General features: G+C 35.5%; 2 protein-coding genes across 3 annotated transcripts in view; one reads left to right on the plus strand and one right to left on the minus strand.

Moving 5' to 3' along the window:
• Nucleotides 1-24937, plus strand: part of LOC147842407 (uncharacterized) — a 194519-nt gene that overhangs the window by 28295 nt on the left and 141287 nt on the right. The gene's annotated exons all lie outside the window — the stretch shown is intronic.
• Nucleotides 16752-19110, minus strand: zp2l1 (zona pellucida glycoprotein 2, like 1). Of its 2 annotated transcripts, NM_001105104.1 has the most exon segments (8): nt 16768-16879; nt 16954-17029; nt 17108-17255; nt 17337-17529; nt 17602-17759; nt 17833-17930; nt 18009-18196; nt 18812-19110. In NM_001105104.1, coding segments are annotated over 8 exon segments (1215 nt in total). In that variant the 5' UTR covers nt 19086-19110; the 3' UTR covers nt 16768-16799.

Below are 24937 nucleotides of genomic sequence, written 5' to 3' on the forward strand. Positions count from 1 at the left end.
CTGTTCCCCTAGCCTTAGCACCGCACTCTTTTGTTGCACCTGTTTTTTGAGTTTGACTGTGTCTAATAAATTCCTTTGTTCACTCGCTATTGGATCTACCCGAACATTTATTTGAACGTGACAGAACGATTCTCTAGTGTAACATCTGATGACAAAACAGGTGATTTTGCTCACATTTTAAGATTATAAAAATGAACGGCTTGAAATGCCATCAGTCTACAGAGATTTCCCAGTATTTCATTTGCAATTAGGAGATCACAATAATTAACCTCAAAAAGCCAGAACAAAGCAAACATTACCAGATAACTGCGACATAAATACAGCACTACAAAATACAATACAGAAAGATAGACACAAACTGTCACTTTCTGAAATGATTTTTTTTTCCTGTAAGGAATTATTACGCAGTCTGTCGCCATCCTGTGGTGGACCGTTAACAGTCTTTGCTCTGCTCTGTATGACAGGTTGATGGTAGCCGATCGGCTGAATCCTAGAAATTCTGAATATTAAAATAGGCACTGTCCTTATAAATAAACTGCAAAATTGCAATCTAAGACAACTACTTTCTCGCCTAAAAGACCAAGTATTAAATGTCCAACAGCAGCAACATTTGCCAAACTGCTTGCCACTTGTGTTGGCGGAGTAATACACAAGAGTGAAGAGGCTGTAAAAGTCCTGATATTACTTTAATATCTCACAACTGTCAGCCAATCAAATTCAAGAAGCAGACAGAACTGTTGTATACATATATCTCAAAAATGTACTTCTCTAAACCTTAAACTTAAAATGATAAAATCTTAAAACATGGGCATATCACTGCTGCACTTTAAATTTTAGCGTTGTGTCTTGTGATTTTAAGTGCAAATGTGTTTTTCAATTAAAGCCATTATGAACGCGTTAATGGCCAGGCTATTTCCCATCTTCCTTTTGCAAATACATGATAATCTTAAGAACAAATTGCTGCTCACAACTCCTCATGATGTGAAAGAGAAAGCAGTGTTTTTCTTCTTGAAGGCTGGTCATGCCTGACTAAAAGCCTCTCTATATAAAACATAGTGTGAAGTGGATTTTAATCTGCAGCATATGCCTGCATTGTGTGCCATTACTTAAGGGCGAGAGAGAAGTCAGTGTGATGGAGGCGACTTTCTGACATGCTATAGCTTCACATCCAGACATGTCAGACCTTTCAAACTAACATTGTCAGGCACCATTAAACATCTCACATATATGACAGTTTAATCAAATCTCACACAGATGGCAGAACAAAATAAACTCCGCCTATTCAAATCTTAGTGGTTTATAGTGGAAAGTTTAGCAGAAATACAGTATAGATGAAATTGGGGCAAAAGTCAATATGACAAAATAGGTTATATTTAAATTATTTACAGTTTTATTTTGTGCATAATGTTGATTTCAATCTATTTGTAAGAGCATTGAGTATATGTGAAACAACAGTATAAATAAGTACAGTATAAGTGCTGTGAGTGCTTAGATTGTTAGTTATGACGGGTTCTCTGAACATTTTATGATAATAATGGTATTATAATGAAATGTTGACTTCTAAATTCTTGTCATTTTGTGGACAACAAACATGTCAGACTACATCCTGGTCTCAGACTACACAACTCGACCAGCCATCAGTTGGTGTTTTTAACGCTTATGAACTGTTGGGGATGTTTTCATCCACTTTGGGGTGATTTCGAATCTTAATATGGGCAGAACTTTTTGTTTCAGCAAATGAAATGATTTTTGTTGACAAATTTTATATTGTTATACTTATACTGTTGCTGCGGTGCTAAGTTCTGCTGCATGGGACCTTTGGCTGTTGGATGCTCACGGTGCTATACCATTCAACTGTGGTAGTAAGTTGCTGCAGTGCTGGATTGCGGAGGAGTGATCTGAGGTGTTGCGGTGCTGGATTGCGTTCGCGGCAGAGGAGGTAACATTACGTTTGGTGATACCGCTAGCTGACGAAGCATCGAATGACTGCCAGCTATAAATGCATCTTGCTTTGAGTGGGTGAGCTAGTCAGTCAGTGGTCGGTCATGATCAGCCGTGATCGTCAACGGCTGCGGCGGTGGGTTGCCGAGCTGTGGTGTTCTTGTTTACTGGTACATATTGACTACTCTAGTAGATTCTTTAAAAAAAATTCATGTAGACTAGTTGTTAGTCTTTAGTGAAAATGAAACACTTTCTGTTTCTGTTTTTATTATTTTGTTTTGGACAATTTAATTTGTACCCCAACATAGTGGTTATATGTACAACAATGTGCCACATCCCCCTCTGGGGTCATACAACAAATTGGTCTGTGTGTGGTCGTCTACTGATTCGAACATGTTGTCTCACCACTGGCCAGTTTTAAATGAACTAAGGTGTTATCATCATCCTCAATGTAATCTGCTTCGTTTAATGTGCATTTATGTCCTATGAGAAAATGCTTAGATAAAAAAAAAAAAAAACTCAACAATACAAACTGGGCAAAATTACTACTCTTTTGTTACGTTAGGGATAAAAACATCTGCTTAATTAAACTGCTGTAAAACTGCATCAGATTTGTTTTTCTTTTTTTTTTTTTGCATAAATCTGTTAATCAACCTCAAAATACTAAATTGCTTAGAAAATTACAGGATTTTAACTCTTTAATTGCCAAGTTCTCCAATGATGTCACTGATTTGCTGAAAAAATACAAAAAATTACATATTATTAATAAAATATTATCAAGGTCTTGGACATGTGAAACAACATTGCCTTTGATTCATTGTTTTTATTTATTTTTTTCTTCTCCCTAATTTACTGTTGGTGGCTGTTTTTGACAGCCACTGACTTCCATTATAAGCACATATTTTTGATTACAAAACCATGACACCATTTAATCATGCATTTTTAATTGTTGGTGGTTTTACATATGGGGAAGAAGTCAAATTTGTAATTTTTACTGTTGATCATCAGTTGGCACCATTAACTCTTTAGATAGGCCTGTGCAAAAAAAAAAAAAAGAAAAAAAATGATATATATATATATATATATATATATATATATATATATATATATATATATATATATATATATATATATATATATATATATATATATATATATATATATATATAGGTTAGGGTAATTAGGGAAGTTATTGTATTATGATTTGTTCTGTAGGCTGTCGAAAAAACAATTAGCTAAAAGTGGCTAATAACTTTTCCTTAAATTGGTGTTTAAAAACTTAAAAATTGCTTTTATTCCAGCCATAATAAAACAAATACGACTTTCTCCAAAAGAAAAAAAACATTATCAAACATACTGTGAAAATTTCCTTGCTCTGTTAAATAATTTGGGAAATATTAAAAAAGCAAGAAAAAAAATCAAAGGAGGGCTAATAATTCTGACTTCAACTGCATGCATTTTTACAGCAGTTTTATCGAGTGGATGTTTCATCACTAACATAACAAAGGGTGTTAAATTTGAACAGTGCACAAGGGTTATTGGCATATATAATTTCATCTAGAATGCAGATGACTAAAATATATTTTATTAGTGAAATCTCTGATTGAAGGAATCAATGAATGAATAAATGAATGAATGAATCAATCAATAAACCAATCAAATCAATCAATCAATCACTATTCGATCCTCACTTGCTATCCTAAGTAGATAAAAAGGTAGGAGGATTTATGAGCAGATGCATGGTAAGATTGAACAAAACTGCAGTAAATACTGTTTAAAGCTGTGTTATTACAATCTTGGAATACAAAGACGTTTCATTTTGGTTTTGTATACAATGGATAATGAACTGCAACTGAAACCCACAATTGTGTTTTAAAGTTGTCATACATTCAAATGATTCCAAAATCTTCTTCTGTTGAAAACAAAAGAAGATACTGTGGAGAGTGTTGGTAGTTGAATGTTGTCCTCTATTGGAAAAACTAATAACTGTACCATAGAAGTCAATGGCTACTTGTTTTTAACATTCTCCAAAATGACCTGTACTGTACTGTACTGTATGTTTGAGGATAGGTAGCACTGAAGATGATAAAAAAACAAAAACAGGTTTGAAGATGCCACACAAATATTGGTAAATATTTATATGGGATGATTAAAGGATTCTTACAATTGTTAATTGAGTAAAACAATATTTTCATCACTCATAATTTAAAAGTCAGACAAACAGTAATTTTATACATCTTCCTTTTTTAGATTACAATGTCATGAATGTTATCTTTTTCTGTTTATGGTGTATATTGTATAAGAAGTGAAATACTGTAAGTTTTCTTTTACTGCTACATTATGAAACCTCATAATAAAAGAAATAAAATATGGAGTCCAGTCTCCGCTTTTCTAATATATTATGCATGGTAATATCTCCCACAAGTACCCGCTACATCTCTATTAATTACAGCCATACAAGTGAGGAAAGAGAAAAAGAGACTGAGGAAAGGAGGAAAGAATATGTCAAGTGTCATTATTGATTGACTATGTTATGATCAGACTGACCATATCCATCCTCATGTGGCTATTAACTGAATGCCAGGTCAATATTAAAGATGCACTCAGAGACTTAAATATATGTTAATTTGCATTATATTATCATTATATATGTCCTTATCTTAGATTTTAGCATTTATTTTAATTCAGAAAATGATTGTAAATTAATTATATTATTATTTTGTCATTTATATACATATTTTTATTTACATTTATTCATAATATTATCATTATCATTTCTGCTCACTCACTGATGACTACGGCAGTGTATGCATTTGCACATAGCCCACAAGTTTTTCAGTGTGCGTAATGCCTTTGTGCTGCTACTGAAGACAAAATAACTTCCAATTTCCTGTGATGGTTTACAGACTAAACATAGAGTCATATTTGTCAGAAGAAGAGGTCTTTTGATCAAAGTTCTCCCCTGAAGACACAAAAGAAGAAGAGGCAAAACAATAAAGAGTTTATCACGAGTGCTTTGTTGCTGTCGTGACTTCAAAGAGAGCTGGATTCATGAGCCTTTTAGTCCAACCTTCAGACCTGCTCTGATTTCTTCTTCTTACATGAGAACAGTCAGACAGATTAAAAAAGATTACACAAAAAATGTAACATGTCACCATGACAACATCTGGGTAAAGTGCACATTTGAAATGGTAAAGCTTCCAGGGGAAACTCATCATATCTTTATTAGTAGCAGTGCATTAGTCCAGGCAGGGCCTTTTCACTGTTTATTTGATATGTATGAAGGCAGGGTTTAAAAGGCTGGAATGGCATTTTTTTTTCTATCTCGCTATACACCTCTAAACCTGACAACTAAATGCACTGTGCAATTTACATCTAAATGTTCTGCTGTACTGTGAATCGTGGTAAAATGTTGCCAGTCTCAGTCTTTTCAGTGCAAATGCTTGCTTTTAAATGTCAATTTGATTTATTTTGGCTTATTTATAAATGTATGTGATATTTACTGACAGTACACACTGCACTTTTCCTGCCTCAAACGAACACCTGAAGTAGAAAATAAAAATTTTCCGCTAGTTAAATTGAGATCTACAAAATATTTTACAATCTTTAGCATCTTTTTATTTGTTTTCTAATTGTTCTTCATTTGTTTTAATACATTATTTAATTAATGGTTTTCAGTTTTAATTATTTTAAAATAAAGTTAGTATGTTGTGGTACATTGGTAACAGAATAAATAGTTGTACTTAACAGCTAATATAGTTTTAGTATGATACAAAGCAATTAGTTGACTTTACTTTAAAGGGCACCTATAATGAAAATCATCTTTCGTAAGCTGTTTGGACAGAACTGTATGTATAGTGTGTCCACAGTCATATTGGGGTGATATAAAGACAACTAGTCTCTTTTTTAAAAATTTTCTGACGCTAGAGTAGAATCCAATTCCCTCCCATTTTGAGGCCCAAAAATAGCCTTAAAATGCTGTCCTTTAAATAGCAAAAGTGGATTCTGACACGCCCTTAATGCCAGATCTCTGTATGCAAATACACCAGCTAGACAGTGGCGTATTACTGACTGAATTCCATTGGCTGTTGCTGCTATGACGATCGAGTTAGCCCCAACTTCAGACACGCCTTTAGTCAAGCGTTGACGCTGAAGCCCCGTGTGAATGAGGCATTAAGGTAACATTAGTTTTTTATTTTAAGTGGATAAAACATCAAAGGATTAAGTTGTCCCCCCAAAACACAACTCAAGATTTGTCTTGCTTCAGCTTATTTTAAATAAGTAGTTCGAAGAAACATCTAGCATACTTTTTTTGAGTGTAGGTCTTTTTTTTATTTTACACCAAGTGAAGCTTTATTGTCATTCAGCTACATGCGTGGACATACAGAAGAACCATATGTAGTGTCTCGCAGGACAATGGTGCTACATAAATTACCCATAAATACAAACACAACACTGGACATAAGAGCTATTTTTAAAACCTAAGCATCACTAACATATACTACGAGATACTGAACTAAACACATAAGACAGGCTATACAAAAACTTTTACATGAGCTGAACAATGATGTGCAGGATATTGTGCAAGAGAGGTGTTAAAGGTGAACATTGTGAAAAAGAGATATTTAGGGTTTAACCCTTTCAGACTCAAATTTTAGAAACAGGCAAAATCTATGCTTTTAACTGTTGCAAATCAGCAACGCCTGCCTTGAGAGGGTTAATTTACTGCAAAAGAGTTATAATGTTGAATGAGTGCAACATGACTGTGGTACAATAATAGAAAAACATAATTTTCCTTAATGAATTCTGGTAAGATGGAGTTCAAATAAAGTGTCAGTTTCATAGGAGAAAAGATTTTTTTCTACAGGTGGTTTGTCAAGCCCACTCACCTGAATGAAGCATGATTTGAAATGCACAAGAGTTTTCAAGAGACATGAAGTGATTAAGAATGTGTCTATAGTGCAAATGTGCAACCTCGTGCAAGAGTCAGAGAGGTGAGAGGGTGTCTTTTCTACATGTGGTTTGTTAAGCCCAATCACCTGCATATGAGACATATTCAGGGATGCATATTTACATATTTAAAGTAAATATATATAAATATAAAGAGTAAATCTTTTTATTTTTTTTATTTATAATTTTATTTTTTTATATTGTGTGTGTGGAATAACAAAGCTGCATTAACTGACATAAACTTCCTTGTGTAAAATATTGCTATTAAAACTGTTGAATTTAAAATCTGTTTAACTATTCAACTATTCTGAAGGTCATAAAAATGTAGTCATGAATTACTATTCTGCTCTTTTAACCTTAAAGTGATAATGAAGCAGCTTCTACTTTAAGCTGAATGTGAGTGTGTTGCAGTATTATAATGATAATGAAGCAGCTTCAACTCTGCAAGTGTGTTGTAGTATTTCAAGTAGACTCAGCAGTGCTTCTGCTCAGCTCTGCATGTTATCAGTATGTTGTCAGCTCCTGACAGCTGGTATAGAGCGAATCTCAAGAGACAAAGTATGGAGCTGGCCAACAGATAGTGCTCAAGTAGATCCATAGACAAACCCAAGCTAAACTCTAGTGTAATAAGATGTGTGAAGCCTGAGGCAGAAGGGACTGATCCCGGTTTTCTTCTGATCCAGGCTCCCCTGAGCTCATCAGCAGTAAACTGTGGCTGAGTTGTCAAAGCTGGAGGTCATTTTAACATACTCACTGCCGCTACTGCTTTCCCTGATACTGGGTCAATGACATGAATTCCTTTGTCCAGATCTATTAGAGACATTAAAGTATTATACTGTCAAGTTAAATATGTGGTGTAAAAAATAAGTCTTTAAAAGTAAGTAGAGGGCAATTTCTAGAGTCTTAAATGACACACTATATGCAGCACTTATGCAAAAGGCACTCAAATTATATCAAATCGGTTTCTTTGTGTGGATTATAGGTAAATATAAACCCAACCCCTCTCGCTCTCTTTCTCTCTTTTTGAACCTACAAAGAAACTGCCGCATGATTGAACTGTCGTAATGAAACAAACTGAATCACTTTCAATCCTTTTGAAAACCCATTTGGCAAGATCAAAAGAATGATTCATTTCTGAATCCTTCATTCTACATGTTCAGATTCTAAACAGCTAACAGAAAAGAGAAGAAATGGGTGGGAAAAGCACAACTTGATGAAATAATATCAGACCAAAAATGACTAAATTGGTATATGGCAATCTTTCATAAATGTTCAGATTCTAAACAACTAATGGAAGAGAGAAGAAATGGGTGGAAAAAACACCTCTTTATAAAATAATATCAAAAACTTACTAAATCGGTTTTCTGGTAATCTTCACTGACATTTTAACTGTTTTAATAGTTTTTGAATTGAAATCACACTTTTGGTTAAGGTCATTTATTATAACCTTTTTTTTTTGGAAAAATATAGTAACAAATATAAAACAAATAAATCAAAATTTGTCACAGTAAAACAACTATAAACCAACACAATTACAAAGATTTTATATTGGCACCTATGTTTTACAATATTTTTTTAAAAAGAGATTTATTTATTATGACCTTGGACTTGCTTATCCATCACTGACCTTTTTGTACCTACAGTAAAATAGAGCACAGACCATTCTCCTTTTAAGCATCTTATGTTGTAGAACTATTTTCCCATTTATAAGAAAAAAAAACAATATTATTTTTTAGGAAATAAAGATATTTGAGTTTTATCTAAGCTAATGAATTACTTGAAGTATTCTAAATGATGTAAACAAACAAACAGTTTAATTTATTCATTTATTAATTTATTTTATTTAGGTTTTTTTTGGCTTAGTCCTTTAATTAATCTGGTGTCGCCACAGCGGGATACACACCAACATATCCAGCATATGTTTTTTGCAATGGATGCCCTTCCAGCTGCAACCCATCATACACACACACACATATTATGGACAATTTAGCCTATCCAATTCACCTGTACCACATGTCTTTGGACCCAGCACCCAGAAAAAACCCCACACAAACACAAGAAGAACAAGCAAACTCCGCACAAAAATGCCAACTGACCCATGCAAGGCTTGAATGCAACCTTTTTGCTGTGAGGTAAGTTGACATGTACTTGCAATGTTTCTTATAGTCAGTTAAATGTCTGTTGAAGGAGCAGTATCACCAGATATAAAGCAGAAAGTCTACTAATACTTAAATGGACCATAAAAATAAAGTGTTACTAAAACATCTATGTATATTTGTACAAGTATAAGCTACAGCTGGTAGCTTTTAATCCCATTATGCAGATCTGTTGTTTTTGCTGTCTTTTGGAGTTTTTTTTATTATAATTATAATTTTTTTTTATATTAAATTTTTCTTTCTGACCATGCATTAAGAGCTTGGCTTCAGTACTCCCATCTTGAGTAAAAAAAAATAAGTCTACCTTTTCTATAATTACTGCAGGTTGACATGTAGCTGCCAAGATAATTACAATCACCATATGTCTAAAGAGGACAATCGAAGAAGTCTAACCTAAACATCTGATATATGCTTGAAAAACTACAAAGACAAAAATGTAAACAGTTTGAGCTCACAGTGGTGAGCACAATCACCTCACAGCAAGAAGGTCACTGGTTCAAGTCCCGACTGTGCCAGTTTTCATTTCTGTGTGGAGTTTGCATGTTCTCCCCATGTTTGTGTGGGTTTCCTCAGTGTGCTCTGGTTTACCCCACAGTCCAAAGCCTATAGGTTAATTGGATTGAAATTGGGTTAAATTGGCTGTAGTGTGTGTGTGTGTGTGTGTGTGTGTGTGTGTGTGTGTGTGTGTGTGTGTGTGTGTGTGTGTGTGTGTGTGTGTGTGTGTGTGAATAATGTGTATGGATGTTTCCCAGTACTGGGTTGCAACTGGAAGGGCATCTGCTGCGTAAATCATATGATAAAAATATCGGTTCATTATGCTGTGGCTACCCCTGATAAACAAGGGACTAAGCTGAAGGAAAATGAATGAATGTTTGAATTTAGTTAAGCCATGCATGTGCAATATAGGAGTTATGCATGGCCTCTGAGCTCATTTGCTGCAGTTTTCATTGTCACTGTAATGCAGACTTCTTTGATTAGTGGATTCACATAGCTTCTGTCTTCGGGATTATGCTCAATTTGTTTCTTACCAGAAATGTGACTACTAAACTTTTTTTAAAAAGCAAAACATTTGAAAAACAGAAGTTTCTTTTCTCATTTTGAGAACCGCAAAGTTTAACGCAATTATATTAACTATGTTCTACCTCATTGTTGTAAGCTGATAACAAAAGGTTTTGTGTTTTTAGGTCAGTAAATTTAACACATCCTTAGCATATCCTCAAGCCAGAAGGCAAACACATTCGTAAACAGGGTTTCTCTATAAATAGAAAATGTACATGCTGTGGCTTTAAAACAAGATGTTTCGGTGATTAAAACACTGATTTATTCTGTAGGGAAATGCGGTATGGGGGAGGACCATTGTTTATGTTTGTAGTCATGAGAATAAGCCACATCCTTACTAAATGCATAAAACCAGGACTGAATACACGACTGAATAAATAATGCAAAATTCCTGCTGTATCCGTCAATAAAAAGTAAAAAGTCCAAAAAATAAAATATTAAAATATACTATAATTAGAAATGAACCTGACAAGCTGTCTGCTGCCTCCAGGTCCCCTGTTACCACCTTCAGTTTGCTGAATTACAATGTGACCTCCAGGCCTCCACCAGCCCTTAAGCCGCCACACAAAATATGTCGGTAAAAAGTGAGATCTGAATCTGAGGTGACCGGTCCTCCATTAAGGGTTTAGTCAGGGGCCTCTAAAATATTTTATGGTGCATTTTATTATCCAAGAGCGAAAGTGACATTAGAAAGCTGAATTGGCCATGTTGGCGGCAAATAAAGAATGAAGCAAACCTGAGTGAAGACTAATGGGGCTTGACAAACCTCAAGACATGTAGAATACCACTGCATTTTGAACACTGATTGATTTAATGAGGCAACAGTGCAATCAACTTGTCCTAAAATTGGCTGAAACTAGAACTGTAGGCTACAGCTAACAAAAGAGTAAACTACATCATGAATGAGAGCAAAAAAAAAAAAAAAATATTTACATTCACAAGAAATACTAAAGCTAATGAACACAAAGTAATAGTCAGTTTTAAATACACTAAAATAATCTGAAATAGAAAGTTTTCTATATTTTGTTATTCATGTTTTTTTTAATCTTTTATTCTTCCCCATTTTTATTTCTGCTTTCGATATACATTATGGGACCTTGATCTTTCTTCCAAACTTTTAACTTTAAAAAGTTTGAAAAAGTGACTTTTATATGGATTTTTAATGGTTTAAAGTGATATATTGTCTTGGTTGGAGTTTTACAGTATATTAAGCCACAAAAACCTCATAATAAACTGCCAGTAAACTTGCTGTTCTTTTATAGACTTATTTCTCTCTATATATGTTAATAAAATGTTGATAAGTCACTTTGCTAAACTTTAGAATTGAATGAATCAACATCAACAGAGCAGAGATCACCACCCCATAATGCAATTCACAACCATAAATAAGCAGAAAACCCAAAATATAGAAACTGCTAATTAACACATTTTTTACAGTGTGTTTGCAAATCCATCTATTATACACTCTAAAAGTATCTGTTAATTAACTGTTTCCATAGTTTGTGTTTTAGTTGTGAATTTCATTATGGGACTTTGATCTCTGCTCTGTCTACTTTTGATGTTAAAAATTCAACTCTAACAACGTGACTTTAATTGACAATTTAGTAGTTTGAAATAATATAATGTATAAGAAATAATATATAAATAAATGAATCTGTAAAATAGCAGAAAATGTACTGGCAAGGTTTTTTTTAGCATTAAATACAACACCAACCCAGACAATACATCACTTTAAATGACTTAAAATGTTAATAAAGGACACTTTTTCAAACTTTTGTAGAGTTAAAAGTTGTCAGAAGAAATAAAATGGTCCCATAATGCGTTTAAAAACAACAGCAAAAAACAATGAAAAGCTCATATACATTTATTAAACAATAAGATAAAATTACCAAAAATATATTATACAGTCTATTGTCTTTTAATTGATGAGATACTGTATCTTGTCAATGGTGGGGAAAGAGTTACTGTAAATGACCAAGTTACTGTAAATGGCTGTGTATGGCCCGCAGCTCGCTCCCGCACATGGGTTTATGATGCGGCTGTAAAGCACTGGCCCGATTCTTGTTAACCATATCTGGCACGAGTCTGTCTTTAGAGTCCGAGTCACTTCTGGCAAGGACTCTCCAGTGTGGCAGCAGAAAGCGGCTTCAGCTTTCAGGACAAAATTAAAACTGTTACGAGAAGTCGACTTTCTGAGGCAAAGACACAGAATTTAATGACAACTGCCTCTGCATCAGTTTCTCTTGATGCGTTTGATCGCGCACAGGCAAGCACCAGGTTCAGGTCGACGCAAGAGGAAGATATAAAGGCAGATAGGAGCTATTGTTCATTTGTCAAATAAATAAATGAACAATTTAGCCTATATGCTCATCGTGCAAGTTCATTATTAAAATATGAATGAAAAAGCGATTAGAAAATATGAAATTTAATTGACGGTCAATAATAGGTTATGATGGAATTTTTGACAGACAATGACAGTCTAACCCGACCTCTGATGAGATATCTCATCAATAGTGGGGAAAGAGTTACTGTACATGAGAAAATATTAGCTAATATTACAGAGTATGAATTACTAACCAGCTGCCTGTCCATTATCTCCATGCAGTCAGAAAGAGGCCCACAGGTCTCAAAAGGCAATTTAAAAGCATAAATAACTTTATAAAGTACATGAAACACAAAATACAGAAAACTATAAATTTATGGATATTTTTTACAGCTGAATCACATTAGTAATCAAAAAATAAACAATATAAACAGAAATGAGGTAGTTATCAAAAGCTCTTTAGTTAATAGTTTCTTTCCACATATGCATAATCTACAGGGACGAAAGAAAGAGCCTCGTAGCTTTGAAAAAGGCCACTTTGGATGCTTTTGAGAGTCTTGCATGCAGTAATTTGTTGTTGAGAGTTCCAGAGTGGCCCACAGGAGCTTTTCTCTGTGCAATTATCGGACGCAATTATCAAAATTCTGTTTGACGCAAACAGCTGCGTTCCACTGATATAATACAATTGGATCTGGCTGTGAAAAGATTTTTTGTTACTTAAGCTGAAACAGAGAAGAAGCTGTTACTCCACCGTTCAGTGAAAATGGTGTAATTTTATCGGTGTGAAATGGCTTGTTGTTGAGCTGGAGTGATGAGCAGGTGAAAAGCAAATAACTTTGAATAATACTCAAGGAATTCAATTCACAGGGATGGAAAGGAAGTTATGCATTTATGTTAGATCACGGATTCGTTTTGAGCATGTGTCTCTCTCTGCCATCCTACTAGCCTTCACAAGCCTTTACTACATCACTTCTTTTACTTTCTTTTTATGAACATTGAGAGTATTCCTCTCAAAGACTGGCTACTTGCCAAAATGATTTGTTTTTTCTGGTCTCCATCAAAGGGTGTTGATGACCCGATGTGCCCAAAAGGCTTTTTAATTAACAACCAGCTTTTCTGGCTAATTTCTATTTGGCAGAAAGGTCAATAATATCCAGGCAAAGTTATCGCTTAACATTTCCATTTGTTTAATTGAAGATAAACTGGCACATGACAGACTAGCAATAACCAGTACTGAACTTCTCTGTTGGCCTAACTTGGGCTTTTCAGCAGGGATTATTTGTTTAAATGCCTGCATGGTCAGTACAAAAAGTATGACCAGGCCAGATGGCCATCACGGTAGTGACCATATTCCCGCATCTGCTTTATTACAAAGCTGCTGCTGTGTCAAGTGCAGTTTGATGCACTGCAGATGTCTTCAGGGAACACTGGGAATGTATTCTGTCACAGTGACTACAGCCCACCCACCACTTTTACAGATTGGATGGATGTTTATGATGAGGTCCGCTTCTCTACGAATTCACATTTTCATGCCTCTGCTATAGCCGAGCCTTATAGCTTTTTCTCTTTGATCTAGGCTCCATTATGCTTCATGGGTGATTTCAAGGAAACTCTCAGCTAAACCAGGGAAACAGAGACAGACAAATGTCAAGACAAAACTGAAAAAAGGATTGTTGCGGTTTCCCCCAATATTTGTTTAAAATAGCCTTTTGGATTGCCTGCAGTTAATTGTTGGTAATTTCCTGAGTGTATAATATTACACTGTCGGCGCATCACAGAATTAGTCGCAACACAATTAGCGCTGGCAAGCAAGCTAATCATTTTTTATTGGTTCCAGTTTCAATACTGCATTATTGTTCAGGTTAAAATAGATGGGATGCGAACTGGCAGGCTCAGCTCCCCTGATGCTCTAAATGGCCAGTGTTTTGCTAATAACACTGTTAGGGGTGCCATTAAAAGTTTGTTATACCTGGCCTTTCTGAGTAAGGCAGTTATTCAATCACATTTACACCTTTGAGCAGATGCGTAATCCTGAACGATAGAGAACGCTGCAAACTCTGATGTATAAATCTAGAAAATGGTTCATAAAAATGCAAATGAATATTTGCAAACAAATAATGGGTGAATATTTTAACATTCAGCGATTGCAACTTATTAGCAGCAACGGTGTTTGCGAGACATTGTACTGCTATGTCTAGAAAAAGTTGTGGAAATAACATGTATTTGCAAGCAAACACGCAAAGCATTTCCATTTAAAATGGTAGTCATATAAATAACTGCCATCAGCTTTAACCTTCATAATTCTCTCTGGAGCCAGTTTCCCAGATTCATTACTGCAGTACATCAAGTATGATATTTTTATTCTGCGCTTAATTCCCAAATGGGTCATACTAAGAGCAGCGAGTAAGATGATTTGTAGCTCCTACATATGACATATCAGTCATTTGCAAATGCTGACATACCTTATTCAATCAACATGTCTTATGTTTTATGTGTATCCGTAGTCTGAATCGATTTTAGAATTTATTTAAAGCTCCAAAATTTGAATTTGAGGAATCAGACTTTTTCTGAATGCAGAAACCCACCTCTTAACGTAGAGAGAACTATTTTTAACAACTTTTATAATTAATATATTGGAAGTATTTTGTCCCTTCTCATATTTGTTGGTCTTCCTCAGTTTATAAAAGAAAAAGCAAGAATGGTCTTTAAGGCATTGTTAATTTGTGTTAGAAGTTCCCTTGTGAAGTCTTGCATCCTAATAAGAATAGCAAGTATTGAGGATGGCACAAAACACTAGGAGACAGCACACACTCTTTATACAAATATTTTGAGTGGATACCTCTTGGGCAACATGTAAAGGACATTAAGATGTTCTACAAATTGTTATAAAATTTACTTTTGTGCCTGAAGCAATTCAGTTACATTAATGTAGCTAAACAGTGGTTTATTATTATTTTTTTATATAAATAAATAGTTTCCCCCTTTTTTGTGTGTGTGTTTGTGTACTTGATGTTATGCGCTGATGTTTATTGTGTTAAGCGTGTCTTTCTGTTATATGGGAATTACTACTATGTCAAAATGAGCTGCACCACAGGGATTATTAAAGCTTTAAACTAAACTACGATGGTTAATTGGATTGAAAATTGGATACATTGAAGGATGGACAGCATGGAATAAGACAATGGGTGGATGGAATGACTGAATAGTAATAAATGGATGGACTGACAAAATAGGTAAATTGAATAGGATGGGTACACGGAACTGGATGGGTGGAATTGGATAGCATTGTACAGTCCATGGATTTATGTACATGTACTGTAATTTTCTCACTCCAATAGATCTGTGGTGCATGAAATGTTAAATTTAAAACTTTTCATAAGTCATATCTTAATTTTAAAATTTATGACTACAACCTTGCCCTGATTAGAACAAATCAAGGTTTCTCAAGAGAAGATTCTACTAAAGATACTAGAGCGCCAATAAACGAATGAATTAAAGTGCATTTAGTACATATTTTCCTGAAAGCGCCACCACCAGCATTTACTCTTCACTTTAGAATTCAGAGAACTAAACTGCAAGAAAGGGCTGTCAGATTGTCACTCACAGAAAGATACGCCACTACTAGGTAAAGACCAGGAATCCCTGGACATGAAAATGACAGGGCATTTGTCAAATAACACAGCAGATGCCACTAGCACAAACGAGAATACAATCTTAAAGCAAGAATTTTGCCACCAGATTCTTGCTGGCTGTCAGCACTGAGAGTGCCACAATTAAAGCCAGTGTGAATCACAAGGTAACATACATTTGTTAACTACAACTCTTAAACTGCCAGGATTTAATGAGATTCCACAGAGCACAAGGAAAGTAGTCTACAAATCTAAATATTTCCAATTAACCTTCTGTAATTTTATAATTAGCCATGTTTTTACTTGTGCTTAATTTGTTGAGGGACTTGCAATTATACTTCAACAAATTTGACAAGTAAAAAGGAACTATAGCATTTATAAATTAAGTGGTTTTACTTGGGCACACTTGTATAAATATGTGAACCTTAAAACCAGGTATATGTGCAGTAACTGGAGAGATCTGGACCCCTGTAGGCTCAATCTTGTGGAAGAACATCTTTTAGAGAGAAAAAAAAAAAAAAAAAAAAAAGGAAGTTTGGGTTTGATTGAATGAGGTAAAGGTTTAGGGCTTAAATGTTAGCAAAGGTACTAGAGCCTATACTAACGGTGCATATCACATGCTCAAAAAGCACCAGAACCATTGACCAGGATTAATAATCTTGAACTAATTAAAATAAGGCAGCAAAACAGCAATTTTCAGAGAAAAGACTTTAAAATTGCTCTTTATTACAAAAAAGAAACTCAGGGTCGAACAAGATGAATCTCTCCACTGGAAACTACAGAGCGGGTACGACGGCGCTTTTGTATACCAACATCTCTCCCTGCAAAAGAGAGGAAAGTCAGAAAAGGCCTTAAATACACCATAGATAATAAAGTTGAAATAAGCAACACCCACTCTTCCTGTTGCAACTCTGAACGCAAGAGTCTTCTGCAGTTGGAGTACAAACTGATGTACTGCAGTGAATAAAGACCTAGCAGAGAAAAGACTTAAGGCCAAGAATCAAATTTGATATTTAAAAAAAAAAAAAAACCAAGGAGTAAAAAGATACCGTCTCCATCAGGGGGGCCAGAGACGCAGGATCCACAAAAGCAAACATCTTGACTGCAAACCGTTTGAAGTGGTTTGGAAACTGCAGGCCTGAAGTCTCATCCACAGGGAACAAAGTGGTCTGGTAACGATCATCCTGGGAAGGACAACTGCACAACAGGAGATGATTACAAACAATTCTTGCCAGCAATTTGGATTTGGTGGAGAGGGTAGGGCACAGCAACAATTACCCATTTACAATAAAATCCCACTGGGGCAGGCTTTGAGGGTCAGGGTTTGAAGTTGCCCAACAACGACCCAAAGTCAGAAAGATGTTGGGGTCAGTCCTCTCGAGAACATGAACTTCAACATAGACTGGCTCCCGCAGGACTTTAGTCACAGGATACTCAGCATCACCATAGTACGAAGAATATGCTTGAGCTTCTGCACAAGTCAGAAATGAGGCATTTAAGTCTCTTTCAGTGTTAAAATGAACTATGTTGAACAAAGCTTTACCTTCCACACATCCCTTAAGAAAACACTGCCCGTTAGCCAGTTTAAGCTCCACTCTAAGAGGTCCAAGTGCAGCCACAGGAAGAGGAGGAGGAACAGGGTTGACTTCAACAACCAGCGCTTCAAAACTGCTGCGTGAATATTTACACTGGAAGAGGAGCCTGAAAGGGAAGACTTCAAATTGAAGACCAGAACTAACAGCCATGGAACCATTTAAAGGATGTAGTCACTCACTCATAATGGCTATCTCTTGTGATAGAGCCTAGAGGTCCAACATTTACTTCATATACAGATGTCATTCTGTTTTCATAGATTAGGAAGTCATCTTCCACCTGTAGCACGTTACCAAAATAAAAAAATTACTAACAAAAGCACATGAGGCCCACCTAAACCTCACAGTCAGTACCAACCATCACTGTGGTGCCACAAGCAGTGACAGGGAACTGGTAGATGGCAAAAGCTTTAGTGGCATCAACGGGGGCACAAGGAGGATCACTTCCTCCCAAAAGGCTGATGGACTCCAAGCTTATTCTTGGAATAGTTGCATCTCTCAAGGCCACAACAACAAACTGCCCATCTCTTGTACACTGGACAGTTACTAGCAAAGAAGAAGAACTTGAGCTTAGTCATATGGACTTCAAAGACTCAATGCGTTTTTGAAACACATCAACCAGGATTAATCATTAGCTAAATATCAGAGAAATTATGGAAGTAGTCATTTTAAATAAAATGACACTTAATTTAAAAAAAAAAAAAAAAAAAAAAAAAAAAAAAAAAAAAAAACACACCAGTGGTTAATAATACCAGATGGATTGTTTCAGCAAGTGGCATAATACAAACTATAGTTCTAAATTAAGTGCTCCCATGCTGGTAAAAAAAAAAAAATAAATAAAAAATAAAATAAAAAAAAAAAGTTTACATGCTAGGCTAACACCAAACATTTACGCAAAGTGTATATCCACTGACTTCTATAATCAATTGTTTCCTGTTATTTAAGTGAATTAGTTTAGAAGCATGAGTCCATTCAAAAATGTAGAAATTTAACAATGCACATACTCCTTGGATTTAAACCTGATGACCATTGCAATACTACATAACTCCAGGATTAAGCCAGTTAAAATTGCACAACTTATGTAGATGAAAGGGAATGGCATTCTCTTGCTTGTACAACATTTAGTAAACATCTACATCTTAGACAAAAACGTAACACTACCTGTATTGCCATAGTAGCACTGTTTTCCATCAAAACAGCAGTTTAAAACATTACAGTCTTCAGGAGAAATGCCAGGCTCTCCACACTGCACCTTATCCTCATCTTGCACATCACACTTCTGAACAGGTTCTGCTTGAGATGGTAGCTCTCTCACACCCAAACCCAACAGATGTTGTTCAGGCCATTGGAACACTTCTTTACTTTGTAAAGAAGTATTTGCAGCACATAAACGACTAGTGATACAAAGTAGCACTAAACTCCAAAGTGCTGCCATCTTTTTTCCCAAAACTGAACACAATAACTTCCGATTGTCAAGCAGCTATTTTAAAGGTTGATAATTAGCTGTGTTTGAAGGTGTCCTCCGCCTCTGCATTTATTAGCAATTAGCACCCATCCCTGATCCATCAAGATCTGCGGTGTTGCAGCTGGTCTCATCAGATTTGATAAGACATGACACCGTTCTTCTCGTAAGAGTGTGCTAATTCAGATCGGTTTAAATGCTAACTGTAGATTAGTGTATTGTTTTGCACTAAAGATCTTTGTTTTGCTTTGGCACGGATGACTTTAGATCTGCTCTTTTTCGACAGCATATGTGTTTGACAAGCTCTTTGAGAGTGCAACAGAAACTGAAACTTTAACTTTACATTTAGCTTAATAGAGCAACTTACCTAAATACTGCATACAATAACGGATGCCAAGATAAACATGCTAATGTGCACAGCGCTAATGTGAAACTTTCATTAGTTGTTGGTCTCACGCATGAGACAATATTGAGGTTTTGTTTATTATTAAGTGTCATTTAAAAGTTTAGAAAGTGTAAGATGAGGAAATATTACATACTATTGTATTATTTATTCTGTGACTACTGAGACAAGCACAGGATGGGTCCTTGAATTCTGGCCTAACAGAGTTCATCACAGCTCAAATACACATCTCTGCCATTAGCTGACAGTAACCATGTGCTTTTGCTATACACAATTCATCTGCTTGTGATCTTCCTTTATATAACTTTGTCATGTTTGCTGTCATTTGACAAACAATGACTTCAGCGTTGTAGTGATGAAATCAGCAGAGACATTGATGTATTTCATTGACAAAATTCAGATTATCTTTATCAATGATTAAACAACTTTCATGGAGTCAGATTAATTACAATGGAGTCAGATTGGAAATTGATTTCCTTCAACCGCTTTCTGTTTTCGATTATTGGTTCAGAAAAGCCAGTGCATTTTTTTTCTGACAAGTATTGTATGTAGTAGTTTTAAGTATTTATTCACTCATTCATTTTCTTTTTGGCTTAATCCCTTTATTAATGTGGGGTCACCACAGTGGAATGAACCGCCAACTTATCCAGCATATGTTATACGCTGCGGATGCCCTTCCAGCTGCAACCGATCGCTGGGAAACATCCATACACACTCAATCACACACATACACTTTTAGCTTACCCAATTCAACTGTACCACGTCTTTAGACTGTGGGGGAAACGGGAGCACCTGGAGGAAACCCATGCGGTCATATGGGGAACGTGCAAACTCCACACTGAAATGCCAACTGACCCAGCCAAGGCTCGAACCAGTGACCTTCTCGCAGTGAGGTGATCGTGGTACCCACTGCGCCACCATGACGCCCTGTTTTAAGCCCTATGTAAGTAAAAAATGTGTTTGTTGTATAGTATGTCTTACTATATATTATATTTATACTATATATTATAGCCAGATTCTGAGCCTCTGAAAAATCTACACATATTGGGTATTTACATTTAATGTTTTAAATAATTTAATTAGTTCTGAATGCATTGCTCATTTCAAGGCTTCATACAGTTGATTAGTATCAACAAATCACTGCATGATGTTCCCTATAGAAAATAGGCAGATGCCCCTAAAATTACAAGATGTTTGAGCATAAATGTCATACAAAGCATCTCTGATCAACACACAGTGAAGTTTCTCATCTAAATAAACTTACAATTGATTTTACTATTATTTTCTTGAACAAATTGTTTTTGCACTGTCGCTTCACAGCAAGAAGGTCCTTGGTCGAGTCCCGGCTGAGCCAGTTGGCATTTCTTTTTAGAGTTTGCATGTTTTTCCTGTGTTCATGTGGGTTTTCTCAAGATGCTCCGGTGTCCCCCACTGTCCAAAGATATACGCTATAGGTGAGTTGGATGAACTAAATGGGTCATAGTGTATTTGTGTGTGTGAATGTGAGAGTGTATGGGTGTTTCCCAGTACTGAGTTGTGGCTGAAAGGGCATCCTCTGCGTAAAACATATAGTTGTTGGTTTATTTCACTGTGGCGACCCCTGATAAATAAGCTGAAGGAAAATGTTTTGGTTACCATTAAATTGAACAAAAAGGCTTCTTTAGGCTTTTGTTGGGTCTTGTGTAACTGTGTAATTTATTTAGTTTTTCTTTTCTTTTTTAAGTTACCTTTTGTAATGTAATTTGACACTTTTCTCATTTAGCACTCTAATAGATTTGAATGTTCTTTAGAGGGTAATTTCACAACCAAATATAATGTGTGATTAATATTTGAAACTGTAAAATAACACAGAGACATGATGAAACCACTACAATGCTTTCATATCAGAAACAAATTAGTCAAGTGGCACTGAATATTTTTAATTCATCTAATTGATTAAACAATGAAATTAATGTCTGTGTTAGTGGCGTGTATATGACATCATGCAGTAACCAACTTATGCAGTAAATACACAGCAGTCAACCAAGAGAATCAGAAAGTGACCTCTGGCTCAAATAAATAAATAAATAAATGTAGTTTGTTCTCCTGATTTCTTGTTGCTCTTTGCATATGGCTGTCACAGCAATGTGTGATTTCTCAAGACACTTATTTAAATTATATCTGTCAGGCAGAAAGACAAATTGTATGTGTGATTAAAGAAAATCACACTTTTAACACCTTTAAATGAACTAAATGAAAAAAGTGTTCAATTAAGTACATTTTTAGTACATTAAACCTAACGTTTCCCAGTTTTGAAGTCTACATTAATCAGAATTCACACATACTTCACAGAACAGAGTGCTGCATTAGCAACAGCCGAATTCACAGAGCACAAGTTCAACAGTTCAGCAGCTCTTTCTGTTAGTTTGCTCTCACAAAGTACAGTAATGTTGCAGAAGTGTCACACTGTACATTTGTCCTGTAGACCCTGGAAAGAATTAAATTCGATATATTTATTTTCTAAGATTGCCATATACTTTATTTTCCTATATTTTTGAAAGTTATTTCAATTGCTTACTTTTTCATTTTATTTAATGGTTCCTTTCTTCATTATATATATAAAAGAATCACACTTAACTCACACTTGACCTCTCACTGGTATTCAGATTCGCATATTCATTTCAGCTCCATCGCACAGCGGGTAAAATGGAAAGGCAATAAAAGAAAGGCAATGAATAAGAAAGTCAGCTGGACATGGTTTTATATGAACAGTGGTCTTGCATCAATCAACTGAATTGAAAAGGAAAAGTTACTAAAAATAAATGAATGTTCTGGATTGACATTCAATCTAACAGATCTATCTGATTCTTATGGTGGCTGAGAACATGCTGCAGTTTAAGAAAACACATGTAATTACAAAAAATTATGAGCAAATTAAGAAACGATCCTTATCGTTTTGACAGCACACTTGTTGCACATCCTCAACAATGCAAAAAAATAAAAAATACAAAAAAAAGTGATGGACTTAGCTATTTAGGTTATGGTTATTTAGGCTAATAAAATACAAATGACAAGGGAATTAGGATGTTAAAATAAACAAAAAAACTCACGTTTTGAAGATCACCTACAACTTCACCGAGCACAGGTCATGGTACAATAAACATTTTGCAGCAGCGTCCATCACATTTCAGGGTCCCCTTGAAACATTTCCATTGGGCTCCGTTCTATTTGCAAGTGTTGTAAAAAAAGGCAATCCTTTCATAATTTGTTTGTGTTGTGAGAAAATGCAGCCCGTTTTTTAATATGTATGCGTTGTGAGGATTTGCAGCATGTGTTGTGAAACAGTTGAATATTTTTGTTTAATTTGCTTGTTTTTTTATTTTTTTTTTATTGCGTTTTTTATTGTGTTTTCTTAAATTGCAGCATGTTTAGCTCTCTCGGCCACAGTAAGAATCCTTATATACCACAAAAACATTAATTGCAAGTAACACATTTCTTCCAGGTTTCAATAAAAGTCTGTGAAAATAAAAATCAAAATTCTGGTAAAATATTCTTCCAAACTGCAAAACTGTCATTCAGTGGAAGAGTTTGGACTTTGATTTTACCAAAACATCTTTATATAAGCATATCATTCATAAACATTCATTCATACAGCTTAGTCCCTAGCTTTTATTAATCAGGGGTTGCCTCAGTGAAATGATCCGCCAACTTATCCAGCATTTTTGTTGAATGCAGCAGATACCCTTTCAGCTGTAACCTATCACTTGGAAACACCCATACACTCATTCACACACATACACTATGGACAATTTAGCTTACACAATTCACCTATAGCGCATGTCTTTGGACTTGTAAAGGGGAAACCGGAACACCGGAACAACATTTCATTACTGAAATTATATAAAACTGTTATGATCACCAGCGATCGAGCGGCTGCAGATCACAACAGACTACAAATCTGCCTCGCTGCAGAGCCATTTGAGGAGAGCTGAGCTCCAGCGAGGGGGAGCATGAGCTGTCGCTCCTCCTCCTGTAAGCTGTTTTAATGCGTACACCAACCCCACCCCTAACCCTACCCCCTGTGACATCACTCGTAGAAGAAGTGCAAAAAAGGTGGAGCTCAAGCTTAAGCTCCCCCTCTCTGGAGCTCAGCTCTCCTCAAATGGCTCTGCAGCGAGCACCACTTGAATATATGGACTACAAGTTCCTGATATAAGTGTCCAGTATGTGGACACACACCGGCTCCTGATCCTGACTGATCAAAGACTGATTACAAGGACATTAAATACAGCACACACGCACACATCTGTGCTGAGTCTTGTTTATTTGTACTGTTAACATTTCCCTTGCTTTGCTTTGCTGTGTTTTGACCTTCGCCTTGTTTGATTATATTGTATGCTGCCTGTGCTGTCATTCACCTGTGTATTGATCACAACTCTGGATTGCCCGTATATCTGTTTGCTTCTTTGTTGACTGTTGCTTGCCTGACCATTCTGTTTAATAAACCTGTATTTGGTTCCGCTCCTCGCTTCAGTGTACCACTTCACATTACAAAAACAGTCTTTGAGCAGTCTGTAACATCATCCAAATGCACCCTAAAATATGTGTGGCGCTGCAGCAAGTGTTTACTGCTTTTAAATATTTTGTAAGTTTTTCTTTATATGAGTTGGTAGCCTAAGTCACAAAACCACACGCTATGCTATTCAGTGAAATGTCAAAATGCACTTTTACTGACAGAAATAAGTGCATGTTGTGAATGACCATTGTTAATCAACTTTAAAATGCTAATCTTTTCATTTGAAATCCCACCGTTTGAATTTTAAACAGCAGTATTTTTATTTATTTATTTATTTATTTATTTATTGCTGTATGCATTTAAGACTGCATTAAATTGTAAAATATCATTAGTGTTTTTGTTTTTGATCCCTATATTCCTTGAAACAGTGGAATAAAACAGAAAATTTATCAGCAAGAGCTTACCAGCTTGATTGGAGCAAAACACTGTATTAGAATCCTGTGATTGCATTGCTTTCTCTCTCATTAATAGACCAAAATGTTCTTTGGTATTCCAATATAATCAATATACATTTACTGTGACAATAATACAATCAGAAGTTTGTGAAGGGCGTTGCTTCCCATCTAAAACTGCGCAACCCAACAACCACAGCTGTCTATCCGCCAGAAGCGGTGTCTGCTTGATGTGCAAATGGCTGCTTGATGATTTACGTGTTTAGTAACGATATTATTTGGCCTCCGCATAGCCTCCTTTCTCCCTGTGCCTGTGGTTTTGTAATTTCACAGATGATGACTTTGAAAAACATACACAATATGTTAACCTAACTAAAATGTCATATTTCCTCAAAAGTGCTCACACAGCTATTCATTTAAATGGAAATGGACTGAACTTTGAAACGCACAACCTACGCCTTTCCCTACTAATTTA

Source organism: Danio rerio, chromosome 9, assembly GCF_052040795.2.
Source record: "Danio rerio strain M-AB ecotype USA chromosome 9, GRCz13ab, whole genome shotgun sequence".
NCBI classification, from domain to species: Eukaryota; Metazoa; Chordata; class Actinopteri; order Cypriniformes; family Danionidae; genus Danio; species Danio rerio.

Excerpts from the sequence above, each read along its gene's own strand:
- zp2l1 (XM_087266545.1), bottom strand. The coding sequence starts at position 19,085 with ATGGCAGCACTTTGGAGTTTAGTGCTACTTTGTATCACTAGTCGTTTA. Across the intron at positions 18,197-18,811 it reads GTGCTACTATGGCAATACAG|TAACTGTCCAGTGTACAAGA; the intron begins GTAGTGTTACGT and ends CTTCTTTGCTAG. Across the intron at positions 17,256-17,336 it reads TGGGATTTTATTGTAAATGG|TTGTCCTTCCCAGGATGATC; the intron begins GTAATTGTTGCT and ends CCTGTTGTGCAG.